Here is a 22006-nt window from a genome sequence, read left to right on the forward strand (position 1 = left end):
GTCTTGGCAAGACCAAGGGTTTCCCCTTCCGCCGGTGCTCTTATTAGGCTATTCATTGCTACCTATGAGGTTGGAGCCCAGGGTCAGTCCATGTAGAGTCTTTGGGTAGTGGCTTAGTCCCTGGAAGCTCTAGTTGCTTGGCATTGTTGTTCATATGGGATCTCGAACCCCTTCACTCTCTTCCAGTCCTTTCTCTGATTCCTTCAATGAGGGTCCTGTTCTCAGTACAGTGGTTTGCTTCTGGCATTCGCCTTTGTATTTGCTGTATCCTGGCTGTGTCTCTCAGGAGAGATCTACATCTGGTTCCTGTCAGTCTACACTTCTTTGTTTCATCCATCTTATCTAATTGGGTGGCTGTATATGTAAGGGCCACATGTGGGGCAGGCTCTGAATGGGTGTTCCTTCTGCCTCTGTTTTAAACTTTGCCTCCCTATCCTGCCAAGGGTATTCTTGTTCCCCTTTTAAAGAAGGAGTGAAGCACTCGCATTTTGGTAATCCCTCTTGAGTTTCATGTGTTCTGTGTATCTAGGGTAATTCAAGCATTTGGGCTAACATCCACTTATCAATGAGTGCATATCATGTGTGTTTTTCTGTGATTGGGTTGCCTCACTCAGCATGATATTTTCCAGTTCCATTCACTTGCCTATGAATTTCATAAAGTCATTGTTTTTGATAGCTGAGTAATATTCTATTGTGTAGATGTACCACATTTTCTGTATCCATTCCTCTGTCTAAGGGCATCTGGGTTCTTTCCAGCTTCTGGCTATTATAAATAAGGCTGCTATGAACATAGAGGAGCATGTGTCTTTGTTATATGTTGGGGCATCTTTTGGGTGTATGCCCAAGAGAGGGATTTCTGGGTCCTCAGGTAGTTCAATGTACAATTAAGAAATACAATTGTTAAAGTTCACCAATTAATATGATATAGAACATGGAGACTGTAAAATATAATCCCATGATATTATAGAAATATGACAGGAAATCCACACAAATTGTAATTGAAATTGCAGTTCTGTCATTATGGAACTTGTGGTTCTGGAGACATTTCTGTAATATGTAAAATTTGAAAACAATAGACTTTCCCTGGAGTGACCATTGTAACGATTACATAGTATAAGTGATCCATATGCAGGACCAAGCAGGCTACTCTACAGATATCACAGAGTGTATGGAATATTTCTGTATGTGAAAGGTAACTCCCACTTTTCAGTTATACTACAGTGAAGCAGTTGAGTGACATGTTGAAGGATTCATGTTAATTCAAACTTAGGACCTTCTGTTTGTTAATTAATGCGTATGAAGGAAGGCAATCTTCTTGACATTTACAGTATATTTTCCAACACTGTATAATCCTTTATCCCTGTGTATGGTTCGATATATTTTAGGCAGAAACTTGACCTTGGTTGGTCAAGTAACCTTTATATACAAAGGAAACGAGAAAAGAATAGGGGAGTGAAGCAAGAAGAAAGGGGGAGAAGAGGATGATGAGAAGATTGGGAATGTGAAGAAGAAAGGAAGGAGAGGGAAAGGACACTTATAGAAGAAAACAACAAATACCGTACCTGTGAGACTTTCAGTTCCATGTCCTGTCACTTTCTTAATCAAGAGTCTCAGAGTCCCACTCTCCAGGATGAGCAGCAAGGTCCCTGAGCCTTCAGAAAGCTCTGTGGACAGAAGCAAACCATCCTCATTCCATGTTCGAAACTGAAAGCTCACTGACAGACCATCAATTTGGGGTGTTCCAGGCAGGAACAAATAACTGCTCCTGGAGTTGACAAATGTGATAGGCACAATTTGTGGTTCTGAGCAGGAAAAGGTGACATTGCCCTGAAAAACAATAAAAAATCAAACAAATAAGGGCCATTTTTTCATATGGAAATATGAAAAACAGTCAGTATAAACAACCACACAGCACTGACTTTATTTTCAGTATCATTCCACATTTAGCTTCACAATCTTAAAGGGAAAAGTATGTCAGCATTGTTCAAACCAACTCATCTCTTCATGTTTTAAGGTCACAATGTTCTCTGTAAAAGGCTGTCTGAGATTCTAGGTAGAGGGGCAAGGAAAAGTCAACAGCTTCTAGGAAACTAAAGATATAAAAATAATTGCATTAATGCCCTGAGAAAAGCTGTATGTTGACTCAACCCTATTCCAAACTCTGGAATAGTATTGAAAACAAAATAAATAGGAAAATACTATTACAGGAAGCCCTGTGCTAAAGAAAGAGTGATCATGCTTTTCCAAGAAAAATGGTGAGAGAGAGAGAGAGAGAGAGAGAGAGAGAGAGAGAGAGAGAGAGAGAATGAAAGAAATGGAAAGAAGAATAGGCTTTCTAAGGAAAATATACCTTCATGGAACAGGGGTATGCAAGGAGAAGAAGGAATGTACTTTCTTTATAACTGTCTGCAAACTTCATTGTAAAGCCTTGGAGAAATGAACAGAGTTGAAATGCTGGGGAACAACAGAGAAATGGAAAGAGTTATAAAGGTTGGTAAATACCAAGGGGAGAGGAAATGAAGAGAGAACAGCACTAAAGAGATGTGGGTAGATTTTAAATTCAGTAAGGAAATTTCAATTAGTAGTGTAGGAAAAAGCCAAACATGAAGGAATATTAAAAGTGTCATATATTAGTTGGTGGATGTAGCTCAGGTAGTTGATGGTTTGCTTCCCATATACAAGGCCACTAATAAATAGTTGGGAGAATATAAACTAGGCAAGGTGTTGCATAGCTATGGTTTAGATCTCAACATGTATATGCTGTGGAATCAGAAGTTTAAGGTCACCCTTGACTACTTAATGACTTGAAACCAGCTTGGGCTGTAAGAAACAAGAAAAAGAGCCAGTTTGACTAAAGTAGAGACAGGGTATATTAAATTACCATTTGCATAAGTTGGCAACAAAATGAAAATAGAAACGATAAAAAAAAATCAAAACTGGAGACAAACCTGGAGATGGAAAACCCAGGAATGAGAAGAGAGAATCTCAGGCATAGAAGCTCACAGAAGATACCTCTTTTACTTATGGTTTTGATTCCTGAACAAAACATCATGAGCAAGAAGCAAGTTGGGGAGGAGAAGATTTATTTGCCTTGCACTTCTATATTGCTGTACATCACCAAAGGAAATCAGGATTGGAACCCAACTCATGCAGAGGCCATGGAGGAATATTACTAACTGCCTTGCTTTCCTTGTCTTGCTTGGCTTGTTAAGACTACCAGCCCAAAAGAACAACCATCTCCCATGAAACACTGGTGAGCTGTCTCTCCGAGCTATTCAGGGACCCTGTACACATGTAGCAAGGAATCTCTGCTACCCATGCCAGTGTTCACAAGCTGAGCCTCCAATGAAGACCAGCAAAGTCAGGGGAGAGAGCTAGAGAGAGAAAGAAGGAGTTAGAGAGAAAGACAGAGACAGAGTGAAAGTGAGAGGAACAGAGTTAGAGAGAAAAGAGAGAGACAGAGTTAGTGAGTTGGAAAGACAGAAAGAGAGTCAGAGAGACAGAATCAGAGAGTTAAAGATGCAGAGGTAAAGAGAGTCAGAGCTAGATAGTCAGAGACAGAGTTAGAGAGTCAGAGACGGAGAACTAGGGAAACATAAAAAGAAAAAAGGGAGAGAGGAAGAGGGAGAGGGAGAGGGAAAAAAAAAAGACTACCAGCCCAGAGATGGCACCACCCACAATTGGCCAGGCCCTCCCCCACTCGATAACTGTGGTGATTTGTGTATGCTTGGCCGAGAGAATGGCAATAATTGAAGATATTGCCCTGTTGGAATAGGTGTGTCACTGTGGCCATGGGTTTTAACACACTCCTCTACCCTGGAGGCCAGTATTCTTCTAGTATTCAGCCTTCAGATGAAGATATAGAACTCTCAGCTTCTCCTGTACCCTGCCTGCCTGGATGCTGCCTTGTTTCTGCCTTAATGATAATGGACTGAATCTCTGAACCTATATGCCAACCACAATTAAATGTTGCTCTTATAAGAATTGCCTTGGTCATGGTATCTGTTCACAACAAGAAAACTCAAACTAAGACGGAAATTAGTACCAGGAGTGGGGTATTGCTGTGCTACGCCTGACCATGGTTATGATTGGAAGAATGTATATTTTGGGATGTTGTATTTGGAAAGCAGTGGGATGCTTTAAATGGAATTAATGGGCCATTCTAATAAGAATATGGAAGACTTTGTTGCTGAGAACTATTTCAACTGTTCAGACCTGACCCAAGAGTTTTCAGAGGAGAAGAATTTCAATATGTGGCCTAGAAACTGTTGTGATATTTTGGTGAATGGTGTAGCTGTTTTTTCCCTTATATGAGAGACTAGCTGATTTATATTAATTACATTGACAAAAAGAAAGCTCAAAAAATCCCAGCAGAGACTTTGTTCTCTGGATAAGTTTTATGAAGAGAATTATGAACAAACATAGTAAGCTTAGAAAAAAAAACTGTAAAACATGTGGTATTAAAGAGGCATGAGGAAGTGAAATGGAACTGAACCCTGTGTCCAAGGATATTAAACTGAATTAAGGGCGTAGTGACCTTGGGGAAAGATTGCAACCCAGCTAAGTTTAGGACCAAGCATGGTAAAACAAGTCATTAATCCCAGGATATAAAGCCAAACAGTTCACTAAGTTCAAGGCCATCCTGAGATAGAGCAAGTTCTCAGTGAAGAAAAACTTAAATCCTGGCTTGGTAGATGACATCTTCAATTCCAGTGCTTAGGAGACAGTCTGAGGTCAAAGTCAGTCTACTGAGCAAGTTCCAGGATATCCAAGCATAGTCAGTAAAGGAACTGGAAAAACAGAAAGCTGGCATTGATGTAATAGAACAAGGGTTGGGGGAGGCATGTTCTAATCCCAGCAAACAGTAGAACTCAGCAGCTTTGGCCATGTGGCTCTGGCTTTAGATCCCAGCATAGAAGGGACTACTGGGACAATCGATACTGGTTATCTAAAGAAATTAGTGATGATAAAAAAGAAACCAGCATCACTGAAGAAGTGCTTTCTGAGAGCAAAAAGAAGTTGTGTTCCAGAAATAGTCAAGGTTGTACCTCCTGCTGTAGCTATATTTTGTAATATGTCAGAGTCACCCAGGTAGTACTAGTTTTGAAGGGATGAAGAGGTCATGAAAAATAGCTAAGACTTGGCACTGTGAGAGGCCACGGGAGGAAACTGGTGAATGTGTAGCTGCAGTTGCAGTTGATAGCCCAGGATTGAAGGAGTCAAGTAAAATATATGAGGCTAGGTACCATGAAGAGAGATCATGAGAGGCTGTTGGTGAAGCCTAGTTGCAGTAGAAGACCCCAGTATATTGGAGATGACAATACCATGTGATGATCACCAAGGACAGCATCTGCAATGGAGAGAATCAACTTGAGCTTAGAGTGCTACAAAGGACAGAACTAGAGAAGTGATGCTAGACCTTTGAAGGAGCCCAAAAGATCATGTGTGGATACCCAACACTTGAACAAGAAACTGTAACTTGAAGTTGCCTTGGAGGCTCCAAAACATTTGAGATGCTAAAGCCGTGGGCTATCTACTGAGGAAAGCTACTCAGAGGGAGTAAAACATTCCAGAAGAAAGAAGTTTGTTGCTGTTAACAATATGAAAAAGGAGTTGGATACTTGAAGACTGCTTTGACATTAGCCATAGAGTGAAGAGTTTGGAGTTTGTCCAGCTGGTTGTCTGTCTTTCCTTGGGGATTACAGTTGCATTTTTGGATGAATCTTATTGGAAACTGAACTTTGAACTTTTAACATTGATAAGAATGCTATAGACTATGGGGACTTCAGAAGTTGTAATAAGTGTATTTTGCGTTATACTAGGTTTAGGTATGGTCCCCATAGACTCATTTTGTACAAGCCTAGAGGGGACAGGAAATAGAATATGAACATTTGTATATGCTTAGCCCAGCAGGTGCTACTATTAGAAGTTATGGCCCTGTTGGAGTATGAGTGTCAGTGTGGGCATGGACTTTACCAACATCCTCTAGCCTAGAAGCCAATATTCTGCTAGCAGCCTTCAGAAGAAGATATAGAACTCTCAGCTTCTTGTGCACCATGTCTGCCTGGATGCTGCCTTGTTCTTGCCTTGATGATAATGGACGGATTCTCTGAACCTATAAGGCACCCCCAATTTTTATAAGAGTTGCATTGGTGATGTTGTCTGTTCGTAGCAATAAATCCAAGCTAAGATACTCACTAATTGAGAAAATGCCTTAGAGTGTATTTCATGAAGGTATTTCTTCAAGGGAGGCTGTTTTCCCTATGATAACTCCAGCTTGGGTGAAGTTGACACACAATATAAGCCAGTACAACTTGACACACAAACACATCACTATCAAGCCTCAATCCTTACTTTCTTATTCATCCCAATAACTAAATAACTTTAAGTGTTTTATATTCTTTAAAAATCTTACATATTCAAATTTCTATCCCTTTAAAATATCTATTCTCTTTTAAAATTCAAAGTCTTTTTTACAATTGAAAATATCTTAAGTCTGGACTCCATGTTAAAATAAGTTTTTCTTTCAAAAGGAGGAAACTATTAGGGCATAGTCACAATCAAAAGCAAACCAAATTAACTGCCCTGTATCTGAGATTCACCATGATCTTCTGGGCTCCTCCAAGTGCTTGGATAACTTCTCCATTCTCTCCTTTGTAGCACACACCTGTACTCCACTGCTGCTGTTCTTCTTAGTGGTAATCTCATTGTTTTGGCATCTCCAAAACACTGCTGTCTTCCAATGCAACTAGGCTTCACCCGTAGACTCTCATAGGCTCTCTTCAAGGTGCAAAGCCTCCACTCCTTTGCATGACCCCTTCAGTCTGAGCCATTAATTGTACCTGAGACTGCACCTTCACCAATGGCTGTCCACCTTCACCAATGGCTATCCATGGCCTCCCACAATGCAGAGACTCAGCTGCTCTTCTTGTCCCCTTCATGCCTTCAAAACATGAATATCCTGGCCCTTATATATTATCAAGTCCAGTTCTAGAAAAAGTACAACAATAGCTATCTCTGCTACACAATCTCTTTGGGTTCTTAGAAAACACTTCTCAGAAGATTTCACTTTAATGATGCTGGTCTTTTTTTTTAATCATCACTAATATCTTAGTTCCAGCTAACCAACATCAATTTTACCAGTAGTGCAGAGGTTTCACTTTAGTAGTAGTTCTGGTATATTGCTAACCACAGCTGATTGCTCATTTCCAACTAACTAAAACCATAGAATCCTCACAATCAAAACATCAATGGCTTTGATAGTCTTTAATATTCCCTCTGAAATTTATAAGCCAGTCCACCAATGTTCTCAACATTATTTTCTAACATCCCACAAAACTCTTAACACCTAATGGTTCTTCTAACCCAAAGTATTAAAGTCCATCTATGTTCTTCCCCAAAACATGGTCAGGTTGTCACAGGAATACCCCACTATGCAGATACCAATTTGTCTTAATCAGGAATTCTATTTCTGCACAAGACATTATGAGCAAGAAGCAAGTTGGGGAAGAAAGACTTTACTCAGACTATAATTCCACATTGATGTTCATCATCAAAGAAATTCAAGACTGGAACTCACACAGGTGAAGAAGGAATAGCTGATAGAAAGGTCACAGAGGATTGCTACTTACAGGTTTGGTTCTCCTGCATTTTCAGCTTGCTGTCTCACAGGACCCAAGAATACCAGCCCAGGGATAACACCACCCACAATGGGTAGATCATTCCCTTTCATTACTAATTAAAAAAAATCCCTTCATAGCTGGAACTCATGGAGGCATTTTCTCAAGAGCAACTCCTTACTCTGTGATAACTCCAACTTGTGTCAAGTTGACACACAAATCCAGTCTGTACAATACCATAGAAGGTACTGATACATTGGTTAAGAAAATGCAAAGTGTTAAAAATTGTTAGCTCAAAATATCCAGTTAAATTGGGACACAATGAAAGACCCAACCTAAGAATAAGAAAGATAAAGGAGGATGAAGTTTCCCAGTTCAAATGGCCAGAAAATATCTTCAAGAAAGTCATAGAAGAAAACTTCCATAATATAATAAAAAAGATGACCAGAAGCATAGAGGAACCCTACATAAAACCAAATAAATGGAACCAAAACCAAATCCTCCCAATTATAGTCAAAACATTAAATGTACAGAGCAAAAAAAGAGTATTCAGTTTTAAGGGGAAACATTCAAGTAACATATAAAGGTAGACCTATCAGAGTTAAACTGGACTTCTCATCAGAGACTCTAAAATCTAAAAGATCATGGATAGATATCATACAGTCATTAAGAATTCATAGACAATGGCCCAGACTACTATACCTAGAGGGGGAGGGGGATGTTTGCCCGGATACCGGGAAAGGGAATAACACTCGAAATGTATATAAGAAATACTCAAGTTAATAAAAAAAATAAAATGTAAAAATAAAATAAAATAAAATAAAAGCCAAGAAGGTCTGGAAAAAAAAAGAAAAAAAAGAAAAACTCAATTGCCATACATAGAGAAACCAAGACATTCCACGGAAAAAAAAAACACTAATTTACACAATATTTTTCTACTAATCCACCCCTAAAAAGGATAATAGAAGAAAAAGCTCTAATGTAAAATGGGTAACTTCACCCAAGAAAACACAAGAAATTAATCATCTCACAACAAACCCAAAAGGAGATAATCATACACATAATCCCACCCAAATAACAAAAATAACATAAAGCAAAAATCATTGGTCTTTAATATCTCTCAACCTCAATGGAATCAATCCCCACCCCACACCAAAAAAAAAAAAAAAGACACAGACTGGATATGTAAAATGATATATCATTTTGCTGCATATAAGAAACAGACCTTAGAAACAAAGATAGCCACTACCTTGGAGTAAAGGGCTGGAAAAAGTTTTCTAAGCAAATGATCCCAAGAAAAAAAGATTGAGTAGCTATTCTAAAATCCAATGAAACAGACTTTCAACCAAAAATAATCAAATCAGTTGGTGAAGGACTTTTCAAATTCTAATGAAAACAGACCATGATGAAGTCTCAGCTTCAAACATCTATACCACAAATGCAAGGGCATTCACGTTCATAAGAGAAGTATCTTTAAAATTCAAAACACACATTGAACCTTACACAGTAATAGTGGGATACTTCAACACTCTACTCTCTCTCTCTCTCTCTCTCTCTCTCTCTCTCTCTCTCTCTCTCTCTCACTCTCTCTCTCTCTCTAGCTATCTATCTATCTCTTCATATATATAAAACTCCCAAACAAAAGAAGATGCCTTCTTCTCTGTACCTCATGGAAGTGGCTGCAAAGTGACCACAAAATGAAACACAAAACAACCACCAACATTGAAATAATCTAATGCATTCTATCAGATCTCAGATCACATGGTCTAAGGCATGGAGACTGAACAAATTTCTACTCAATGATAACTTTGTCAGAGTAGTAAAATAAATTTTCTGAAATTAATGAAAATGTAGGCCCAGCATACCCAAACTTATGGGGAAAATAAAAGCAGCGTTAAGGAGAAAATTCATTGCACTAAATGACTTTATAAAGAAAAGAAAGGGAGAACCTATACTTTCAACTTAATAGAACTACTGAGAGCTGTAGAACAGCCTTTGATAAAATGCAACACTCTTTTATGTCAAAAGTCTTGGATAGATTAGAAATTCATGGAAAATACCTAAACATAAAAGCAATATAAAGCAAAACAACAGCAAAAATCAAATTAAATGTACAGGAACTTGCAGCAATCTCATCAAAATCAGAGTCAAGATAAGGCTGCCTATGCTTTCCCTATCTGTTCAATGTAGTACTTGAAGTTCTATCTAGAGCAACTGGACCAGAAAAGATCAGGATACAAATTGAAACATATCACTATTTGTGGATGATATGATAGCAAACATAAGTGACTACAAAAACTCTACCAGAAAATGCTATATCTTATGAAAAACTTCTGAAAAGTTGCTGGATATAAAATAGCAATGACAACAACAACAGCAGCAGCAGCAGCAGCAGCAGTGGCAGCAAATTATGTAGCCTTCCTTTATACAAATGGTAAACAGTTTGAGAAAGAAATTAGGGAAATGATACTGTTCACAATAGCCAAATGAATATAGCATATTTTGATGTAACTCTAATCAAGCCAGTAAACAATCTGTATGACAAGAATTTCAAGTCCTTGAAGAGAAGAAACAAAGAAGGCCTCAGAAGATGTAAAGATCCCATGTACATGGATGGGTAGGATTAATATGGTAAAAATGAACATTTTACCAAAAGCAATCTACAGATTCAATTCAATCCCCATCACAATTCCAACAAAATTCTTCACATACATGGAAAAAGCAATTCTCAACTTCATATGGAAAAACAAACAAACAAACAAAAAAACCAGGTTAGGTTAAGTAATTTTCAAACCTAAAAGAACTTCTGCCAGAAGCTCTCTGTCATTATCTCTGACCTCAAGCTGCACTAAAGAGCAATAGTGATAAAAACTGCTTGATATTCATACAGAGACAGACAGATTGATCAGTGGATTAAAATGGAAGATCCAGAAATAAACCCACATACTTATGAATACTTGATCTTTTACAAAATGTCAAAACCGTACATTGGGAAAAAAGAAAGCATCTTCAATAAATCATACTGTGAAACTTACAGTTAGCCATGTTGAAGAATGAAAATTGATCCATATTTATCACCTTGTAGAAATCCCCACATGGGTCAAAGACCTCAAAATAAACCCAGATACATTGAAACTAATAGAAGATAAAGTGGGAAATAGCCTAGAACATACAGGCAAAGGGGAAATTTTCCTAAAAAGAATACCAAGGGCTCAGGCTCCAAGAACAAGAATTGAGAAATTGGACCACATGAACCTGAAAAGGTTCTGTAAGGCAAAGAAAACTCTCAATCAGACAAAATGGCAAACTATAGACTGGGGAAAGATCTTCAGTAACTCTATATCTTTTAGAGGGCTAATATATCAAATATATAAAGAACTCAAAATGTTAGACTTTAAAAACACAAATAAATGGAGTACACAGCTAAACAGTGACTTCTGAACAGAGGAATCTTGAATGGCCAACAAGTTTGTAAAAAGTATTCAATATCCTTAATCATTACGGAATTGCAAATCTCAAGAACACTGAGATTCCACCTTAAACCAATCAGAATGACTAAAATCATGGCCAAAACGGACCGCATATTCTGGCAAGGATGGGGAGAAAGAAGAGCACTTCTCCATTGCTGTTGGGAATGCAAACTGGTACAATCAGTCTGGAAAGCAATCTGGCAGTTTCTCTGTAAATCAGAAAGCATTCTTCTGGGAGATCCATGTATACAACCCATCTTTTGGGTATATATCCAAAAGATGCTCCATTTTACCACAAGGACAGGTGTTCCATTGTGTTCACAGCATTCTGACTTGCAATAGCCAGATACTGGAACCAGCCCAGATGTTCTGAAACCAAAGAATGGATGCATAAAATGTTCATGGACACAGTAGAATACTATTAAGTTGTTAAAAATGAGAACATCATGAATTTTATAGGGTAAGGTTTAGAACTATAAAATTTCATCCTAAATAAAGTAATCCAGATCCAAAAGACATGCATGTTATGCCCTCACTGATATGTGACTATAAGTCAAAAATATAGAATACCCATAGTGCAACCCACAGATGGTAAGATGTTTAACATGAAGGAAGGCCCAAGTGAGCATGATTCAATCTCACTTAGAAGCATGAATAAATTGATCAAGGGAGGCAGATAGGGGAAGGAATATGTGTGGGAGAGGGGAGTCGGAGGGGAAAATGTGGGGAGAATCACGTATGTGGGAGACAGAAGAGAAGCCCAGTGGGCCAGGAGAATGAACGGGGGAAGGACAATAAAGAACCTCTAGAAAGTTCCAGAAAGCTGGGATCTCAAAGGGTCCTATGACTCAATGGGCATAATCTTAGTAAAAATGCCCAACAGTGTCAAGAAAGAACTTGAAGAGACAACCTTTAGACAGGACCCACAAAGGAGGAATGGGGTCACCAAACCATCTTTAGTTTTTTTTTTTTTTTTTTTTTTTTTTTTTTTTTTTTTTTTTTTTTTTGGTTCTTTTTTTCGGAGCTGGGGACCGAACCCAGGGCCTTGTGCTTCCTAGGTAAGCACTATACCACTGAGCTAAATCCCCAGCCCCTAGTTTTTTGACCCAGAATTGTTCCTGTCTAAAAGAAATGCAGGGCAAAAATATAGCAGATACTGAAGGAAAGAATAGAATCTATCCCCTTGCCTGCACCACACCCTGACACTACTCCTGATACTATGTTTTGCTTGCAGACAGATGCCTAGAACACTAAAAAATCGCAGATACTTATGCTCAACCACTGGACTGAGGTTGTTGACCAAAATGCAAGAATTAGGGGAAGGATTGAAGGAGCTGAAGATGTCAATCCTATAGGAAGAATAACATTGTCAACTACCTGGACCTCCTAGGAACTATCAAAAATTACGTCACTAACCAAGATCATATATGGGCTGATCCAAGGACCCTGAGAGATTTGTAGCACAGGACTGCCTTGTCTGGTCTCAGTAGGAAAGGTTACATCTAATCCTTTAGATACTTGGTACTCTAGGAATTGGAGATGCCAGGTGGTTTGGGAGGGGTGGTAGCTGCTTTTATTTTAATGCTAATTATGTTCTCCAGAGAATGACTTGCTTATAAGGGTGTCTATACCTAGTTTCTCTGAAGCCTCTACTCCTTCTAACCCTCAGTTGGTTGTTATTGGTAAATAAAGATGCCCATACCAATAGCTGTGAACAACAAACAGAGGCAGGGTTTTAGAATTTTTAGGGCTTGGGAAGGGGAGACTAGTAAGGAAGAATAGATCTGCCATTCAGGGAGAGCATGGGAGAGAGGAGAGCTGCCATGCCTGAGAATAGTACAGGACAGAAAAGTATGGCTGCTCTATGAAGGAGCCAGGAGAGCATGGCCCAAAATGTGGCCCAGTTGTGTAGCTCTATGGGTAAAATGTAGCTAATATAGAATATAAATTTTAGTAAGTAATAACTCAGGATTATTTGTGGGAGGTGGATTAAACATGTGGAGGTTAGACAGTGTCCCAGCTATTGAGCTGATTAAAGCAAATTAAAATATAAAAGATATGTGTGTGTGTGTGCGCTTCATTCAGTAACATAAACCATTAAGGTGGGTAGGTATCACCTACTAAAGAGGAGGGGGAATTGTGTAAATAACTCTAAGAGGGATCACCAAGAGTGGGCACAACATTTAGGATGTAAACAAAATAATTAATTTTTGAAACATAAGTCAGAATCACATCTTTATGTTATTTTGGTGTTTACTGTGGGGGAGAATCCCACATATTGCCTATATTTAGTCACTGACAGCTGTGTTTCTGTGTTTTGAATTCCTCTATTTTTTATATACAAACATCTTTATATTATGTTATGTATCAATTGTACCTTTGGATTTCTGGAACATTCAAGAAAAAACACATCTGAATGTAAGAATGACTATGCCAACTATTCAGGTATTTACTGTTGAAATGAAAAAAGTCACAAATGTTCCATGAAGGGAGTAAGAACTGGTAGTAATTTTCATTTTCTCCATATCCTGAAGTTTTTACCATTGCTTGTATTTGCAAATTTTCTCCAGCATTGCAGTGGAACAAAAATTTGTGCGTTGTAGAAGGAGTAGTGCTTGGGAGATCACAGGGAGACAGATGCAAAAATAACTGAGATCTAAAATGGTACAATCACTTAGAGATTTCAAACCTGAAGTTCAGTTCAATTTTAATATTGTGATATCAGAATGGCAACCAAAGCAGCTTCCAAAATAGGAATTGATAGTTGTAGCAGGACGTTCCTTTGCGTTTCAGAATGATAGTTCCTACACATTCATTGCTATGCAAGCTCATTTGTACTAGTTACTTTACTTTTTGCTGTGATCAAACATCTAACAAACAACTTAAAGGAAAGAGTTCATTCCCTGCAGCATATCATGGGGATATCGTACATCATGACAAAAACAAAATTTTATCAGGTATGATAGGAATGATGGCAGGAACTTGAGGGAGAAGGTCACTTGAAGATAACAATCATGAAGTAGACACATGGATGGTTCAGTTCAGCTTACTTTCTCCTTCTTCTTCAGTCCAAGACCCAGCTCAGAACATTATCCATATTCATGGTGGATCTTCTCACATTAGGAATCCTATCTAAAATTATATTGTGCAAACATGCCTTGAAGCTCATCTCCAAGGGGGATCAAGATCATAGCAAGTTACCAATGTTAACAACTGAGTTGTCTTACTCTGCTCTATTCTGCTAAAACAAGGGCTCTGAATAAGCTAAGCCCTTATTGCTAAAGATACCAAGCACTTCTGAAAAAGGGGTTCAGAGGCTTCTAAGCTGAAACTAAGCTAAAGCCCCTTGCTGGCAAATACTTTTGTTGGTACAAGAAGGTGCCATGTAATATTCCAAAGAAAGGAAGCACTCAGCAGTCCTATTTAACAATGATGCCTATGACCCACATTTATAACCATCTTGGAATAATATCCCTAAAGGTACAATAGTGACAGCCATAATTTGGTGGTAGTCAACATATGTATAATTAGATTTAAGACCATTTAAACAAGATGGGAATCATGCCTGACTCAAGTCTCAAACCTAGCCAACTCTTTAGGACTAGGGAAGTCATGGATTGTGGAGAAGATCCTAAAACTAGCACTTTAATAAGAGAGCCGTTCCTACCTATATCCTAAATATGTGTTGTCATATCCACATGTAAATGTAGTTCACAAGGTACACCAATGAAACTTCTTTGTAAGATACAGATACCATTACAGAAAAAAAAATGCAACTAATCAAAATGCAGAGTTATGGAGCCAAGCCCTAACAGATAACATTTTCAGTATACTTCCCACACCTAATGCTCATGGAACATTGTAGAAGGGGCAGAAAAATTATAAGAGCCAGGGTGCTATGAGGTTGCTATAAGATTATGTCTCATAGAAATGTCAAAAGCTATAATGTGTGACCAACATTACTGTTCAAACAGGAGCTGAGCAAGGCAATAACAATAGTCACAGTAATGTGAACAGGTAAAAGCCCAGGAGGTATAAGCAATGCACAAAGACATTTAGACAAAGTGATGCTGAAACTTGGAGAAAACAGTTTTCCCCAAGGTGGAGCTTATTAATTAACTGGTTGTCCAATAACAAATGGCCTGTCTTGAAATCATGTATATATATATATATATATATATATATATATATATATATATATGTATATATATATATGTATATATATATGTATATATATGTATATATATGTATATATATGTATATATATGTATATATATGTATATATATGTATATATATATATAATATAATCTGAACAAGTTGTACTTATCTACTTGTGTGTGTGTGTGTGTGTGTGTGTGTGTGTTTTACAACAATTAATGATAAAAAGAACATGAATTTGGAAAAAAGATCAAGGATGAGGCAGGGTTTGGATTCAGGAAAAGGAAGAGGAAAATAATGTAAATATATTAAAATCTCAACACACACACACACCTCCCCCATGATTTTAAAAGGATAAAAACAAGCTCCCTGAGGTTGATTATTTTACAAGAAAGAGTTTTGTGTAGCTTGCAAGTTTGAAGGTTGAAATATCTACAATCTACTTCATTGAAATGTTTGACATCTGTTCACAGTCTATTGATTGGGTTCCAACACAGTAAATGTTGAGTGTAATTTTGCTTACTCCTTGCCCAGTGCTAGCAATGACCATATCACCCAGACCCCACAGCTAGCATTGCCAAGATGCTATCTAGTCTCTGCTTCTTCCTTGCTTGGTGCCAGCAATGGCTATCTCACATAGCTCTGCCAAACATCCAGCTCAAACTTTCCCCTTGAATGCAGGAAGCTGCCATCAATCTACATTGAACAACTACCTGGCCTGGCAGCTAGCTCCTCCAATCCTCTAATGACTTCCCAGGGTAGGCCCTTTATCTTGCCAGGTTGAGTCTCTGCAGATGTAAAACACCAGACAGCCTTAATACTTTAAAACCAGTCAGATAATATAACCGATGGGCAAAGAATCTATTGCTCTAAACCCAATAGCTATCCTATCTGCCAGAGGAGAATGCCACTACCAGTTCTAATAGCCCCCAGACCTTACATGGTTTATGTTCCTCTCCAAAGTCTATCCAAATAGCCCATTCTCTGTCTCTATCCCTCTTCTTCCTCCTGGGATCTTGAAGTCCCACCTCTTTACCATTGCCCAACAATTAGCTTCTGCCATATTTATTGACATAATCAAGAAACAATTTGGGAACCAGACTTAGCATCAACTCCTCCCCCTACAATTAAAGGAAGAGAAATGATTGCATGGAGGAGGAGCTAAATACATGAGGCCACCTGTTTTGTAAAGTTTCTGTTTATTTTTCATTATGTGGGCATGTGCATGCATGTGTGTTTGTGCACTTACGAATGAGAATAGTACTCACAGTCAAAAGTGCTCTACTAACAGGTGATTTTGACCTGCCTGATATAACTGCAGGGAAATAGACTGGTGCCTACATTTTGAGAAGCATATGTTTCAGTCTCAGTCTCAGTCATCTGCCTTTCCTTGCTGACAGGAATATCTACTGTGATCCTATGATGTAACACATAGTTGCAAACACCTTCAACTGTAACATGGACAGTGGCTACAACTCACACTCCTACAATGCTACTCAGGACGCACTGAGATAATACACTGCCACAGTTTTAGACCCAGTCTGGCAAATAATTAGAGAAATCACCCCTAAAATTATTAGCATTACCTCTGGCCTAGTCTGTGCCATGTACATGTCATGACCACCACCAATGCCAAAGTAAGTGAAAGGAAGGAATAAGAGTTTGTATGTGTGTGGGGAGGGGAGTGAGAGAGAGAGAGACAGAGAGACAGAGACAGAGAAACAGACAGACAATGGAAAACAGTCTGACCCACTGAAGAGACTGACTCTGGAAGTGGTTCCTGCAGAATGCAATGGCGACTACTGCTGCCATGCTGTCAAACGATTCTTAGGCAGCCTTTAAATTCTGGTGTTTTTTGGATGTCTTATCCATTCATCTGCTATCTAGATTGAACAGAAGCATTCTACCTTTGCTTTACCCTTCGTATGTACATACTCTTCTCAACATCTAGGAGAGCTCCTAGGTAGCAACATGGCTTGTGGATAAAGCACCGAGCACCTCCTTCTATACTACACACACACACACACACACACACACACACACACACACACGCACACACACACGTGCAGCACTGGACACGGGCAGGCCTAGACACACCGAGAACAGTGGTGGCCAGCAATGCAGAGGCACACAGCTCCCTCAGCTGCTCAGCAGGCAGACTAACTACATTTGCCCTTTCTGGTTTCTCTTTCTTGACTTCCCTTTTTTTTAATTAACAAGCAGTGTTGTAACTAGAAAACTTTATAAAAATAATTGAATTCTTCAAAAAGAGTAAAATATCTAATTGGTGCTGGCTTACAGTTTTAAGGGTACAATCCAGTATCATTATGGCAGGAAGCGTAACATTGTCTATGAAGGCATACCATGGAAGAGGTGAGAGTTCTACATCTTGTTCTGAAGGCAAACAAGAGAAGATTGACACCCAAGTGGCTAGGAAGAAGATCTCCTAAAGCCTACACCCATAGTGAAACCCTTCCACTTAACAAGGCCACCCTCCTAATATTGCTACTCCCTTGGCAAAACATATTCAGGGGGTATGGGTTCTGGGTAGCCTTCTCTTTCTACATATATTCAGGACATTCTGCCATCACATCTGAAATATGTAAAATGCTGACTGAAATCCTATAAAACCCATTCAACTAAAAGGTTTCAACTGTGGCAGAGGGACTTATCCATATAGATATCTTGTAGTAATAATATAATAATATGATTTTCTCATGATTGATAGGTGGAAAATCATGACAACAGCTTTTGCTCAAGGATTTCTGACAAGGATTACTGGGTACAATTTTAAGTCTCTGTGATCAGACACTTCAGCAGAAATAAATGCTTGGGCCCTGGTCATCTACACATAAGCATCAGTCAGAAAATGTTGCTATTCTGAGACCCTGTATCCTTGACAAAGTCTTATATGTTAACAACTCAGGCTATGAAAATAAGCCTGGTTTATCTTTCCTGAAGTCAGAGTCAAGAAACTTCTGATACTATTAATAAAGCTAAAATTGCCCACTGAGGCAAGCATAGGATCCTGAGTGATCCCAGAGATCTCTCAATCAGAGATGTCAAAGGCAATAAACAAACTACTTACTAATAATTGAACTAAAGTCACTTTGAATGCATGTTTTTAGTTCCATCTCATTCTTAAATATAGACAAGCCCTTCATAACTCTATCTGGCAAATTTGTTTTCAAAAGCAGATTTTTCTTTAAAATTACCTGTAAATAATACCATCTGACAAATGTAACTTGAAAGCTACCAATGTCCTCTATGTAGACATATAAAGATACCTGTTCATGACTTGCCTTTGAGAAATCAATTCTTATGTCATTAGTGTGTTTTGCAAAGTACTGTTCTTTCTATCTTTAATTAGTCACTAACTGTGCCTCATGATGGCTTATTGGGAATTTATTTTCTCAATAAAACTATAAATCTTGAGAATGGTATGAACAGATATTTCTGAAAAGAATTTTTGCTTTGCTAGTGGTGCTATAGAGATATGCCCCCCCACTGCTAAAATTTTCAGAATATTCTGCACCAGCATGTAGCATAAGTTCATTGGTTAACAGGCACTTTGACCTGATTGTGGCATGTATCAGAAATATCACAACTTATTAAGCTCAAAAAAATAGCTGGTAGAACTGTGAATTCTGAATGTCATTTGTAAAGAATAGAATACTGTGGACCCTTATGCCTATAACACCCACAGGGAGCCCAACTCTGAGATTCTCTGAAATGCCCAGGATCACAGAAGAGGCTACAACATCTACCCCAAAACCTGGAGTAACTGGATCCCCCAGGATGCAGGAATACATCAACCCAGTAGAACAAGTTGTTCTGGTCTCAGACCTGGGGCAGACCTGAGGTGCTGTCTCTGTATCTACTTTTATAACACCTAGGAATCCTGAGTCCCAGGAGCTCTGAAACATCTGGGATCACAGGATCACAGAGGAAGCTCAACACACTGGAGATCAGACACTACCAGGAGCACTGGAGTTCTGACACACTCAACACTACAGTTGAGGATGCATTTTTCCAAACACCCAGCATAATTCAGACCCTGACAGGAGAAAGGGAAACACAAACCACTGCCCAGTAAGAGACCTGGGTTGCTCACAGATTGCACCTGCACCAAGAACAATCCCAGGACTCTAGATCTCCACATACTCCTGCAAAACCCTGAGAAAGCTTGGCTCCCAGAGTCTCTGACACAAGAGCATATCAGGAGCTTAGATACACCAGGATTTCAGGATTCCAGAGGAAACTTGACTCCCACAAGCTCTGACACACCAAGGATCTCAGGATTACAAATCCCAGAATCACAGGATCAGACAGATAACTGGATTCTGAGGAGTTATGACACAAACAGGATCACAGGAAGGAGAGACTCCAGTCAGATACAGCAAGGACAGGTAGCACTATAGACAGTGTCAGGCAAGCACAAGAACATAAGCAACAGAAACCAAGGCTACTTGGGATCATCAGAACCTAGTTCTTCCACTACAACAAGTCCTGGATAACCCATCGCCCCAGAAAAGCAAGACATGCATTTATAATCACATCACATGATGATGACAGAGGACTTTAGGAAGAATATAAATAACTCCCTGAAAGAAATGCAGAACACAGGTAAACAAGCAGAAGCCCTTAAAAAAGAAACACAAAAAACCCTTAAAGAATTACAAGAAAACACAACAAAACAGATGAAGGAAATGAATAAAAGCATCCAGTATTTAAAATATGGAAATAAAACAATAAAGAAATCAGAAAGGGAGAGAACTCTGGAGATAAAATCCCAGGAAAGAGATCAGGAGTCATAGATGCAAGCATCACTAACAGAATATAAATTAGAAGAGAAAAATCTTACGTGCAGCAGATACCATAGAAAACATTGACACAACAGTAAAAAAAAAAAGAAATGCAAAATTCAAAAAGCTCCTAACCCAAAACATCTGGGAATTCTAGAATACAATGAGAAGACCAAACCTAAGGATAATAGATATAGTAGCGATCAAAGATTCCCAACTTAAAGGTCCACTTAGTATCTTCAATAAAATCATAGAAGAAAATTTGTCTAACCTAAAGAAAGAGATCCCAATGTACATACAAGAAACCTAGAGAATTCCAATATATTGAACCAGAAAAGGAATTCCTTCCATCACATAATAAATCAAAACACCAAATGCACGAAACAAAGAAAGAATATTAAAAGCAGTAAGGGAAAAATTCAAGTAACATATAAAGACAAAACAATCAGAATTACACTAGACTTCTCACCAGACTCTAAAAGCCAGATGATTCTGGGCAGATCCAAAACATACCCCAAGAGAACCAAAATGACATTGCAGGCTACTATACCATGCAAACTATCAGTAATATAGATGGGAAAACCAAGATAATCCATGAAAAAACTAAATTTAAAAAATATCTTCCCACAAATCCCGACCTAAAAAGGATAATAGATGGAAACATCTAACACTAGGAGGGAAATTATGTCCTAGAATAAGCAAGAAATTCATCTTCTTCTTTCAACAAACCACAAAGAAGATAACCACACAAACATTATTTAACCTCTCACAACAAACGTAACAGAAAGCCACAGACACTTTTTCTTAATATCTCTTAACATCACTGGACTCAATTCCTGAATTAAAAGACATAGAATAACTGACTGGGCAGGTGAGTCAGTATCCTGGAAACACACCTCAGTGACAAAGTCAGCCACTACGTCAGAGTTAAAGGCTGGAAAAAATTTTTACAAGCAAATGGTCTCAAGAAACAAGCTGGAGTAGACATTCTAATATTGTATTAACTTGACTTTCAACCAAAAGTTATCAAAGATAAGGAAAACAAAAAGATAAAAAGATAAAGGACACTTCATACTCGTCAAAGGAAAATGTACCAAGATGAAGTGTCAATTTTGAATATATATATATGATCCAAAGGCAAGGGCATTAACATTCAGTAAAAATAAATAATAATAACTTTACTAAAGCTCAAAGCACACATTGCGTACCACATAATAATAGTGGGAGACTTCAATATCCCACTCTGAGCAATGGAAATATCATGGAAACAAAAACTAAACAGAGATACAGTGAAATGAACAGAAGTTAGGAACCAAATATATTTAGCAGATATCTATAGATCATTTCATCTTAAAACAAAATAATATACATAATTCTCAGCACTGCATGGAATCTTCATCAAAAATTGACCACATAATTGGTCACATAACAGACTTCAACAAATATAAGAAGATTGACATGATTCCAAGCATTCTATAAGATCACCATGGACTAAGGACATTCTTCAATAATGACAGAAACAACAGAAAGTCCATTTACACATGGTAGCTGAGCAATACTGTAGTAAATGATAACTTGGTCAAGGAAGAAATAAAGAAAGAAATTGAACACTTTTTAAAATTTAATGAAAATGAAGGCACAACATACCAAAATGTATTGAACACAATGAAAGCAGTTCTAAGAGGATAACTCATAGCCCTGAGGGCTTCCAAAAGGTAAACGAAGAGTGTATGCACTAGCAGCTAGACAGCACACAAGAAAGCTCTGGAACAAATATAAGCAAATACACCCATGAGGAATAGACAGCAGGAAAAAATCAAATTCAAGGCTGAAATAAACCAAGTATAAACAAAAGGAACTATACAAAATATCAACAAAACCTGGAGTGGGTTTTGAGAAAATTAACTCGGTAAATAAACACTTATCCAGAGTAACCAAACGCACAGAGAGAAT

General features: G+C 38.3%; 1 protein-coding gene across 1 annotated transcript in view; it reads right to left on the minus strand.

Moving 5' to 3' along the window:
• Nucleotides 1-22006, minus strand: part of Cntnap5bl1 (contactin associated protein family member 5B like 1) — a 985855-nt gene that overhangs the window by 496324 nt on the left and 467525 nt on the right. Inside the window, 1 exon segment of the mRNA NM_001329899.4 lies at nucleotides 1563-1827. Within this exon segment, the coding sequence (NP_001316828.2) occupies nucleotides 1563-1827 (265 nt within the window).

Source organism: Rattus norvegicus, chromosome 13 (assembly GCF_021556685.1).
Source record: "Rattus norvegicus strain SHRSP/BbbUtx chromosome 13, alternate assembly SHRSP_T2T, whole genome shotgun sequence".
In the NCBI taxonomy this organism is placed as follows: Eukaryota; Metazoa; Chordata; class Mammalia; order Rodentia; family Muridae; genus Rattus; species Rattus norvegicus.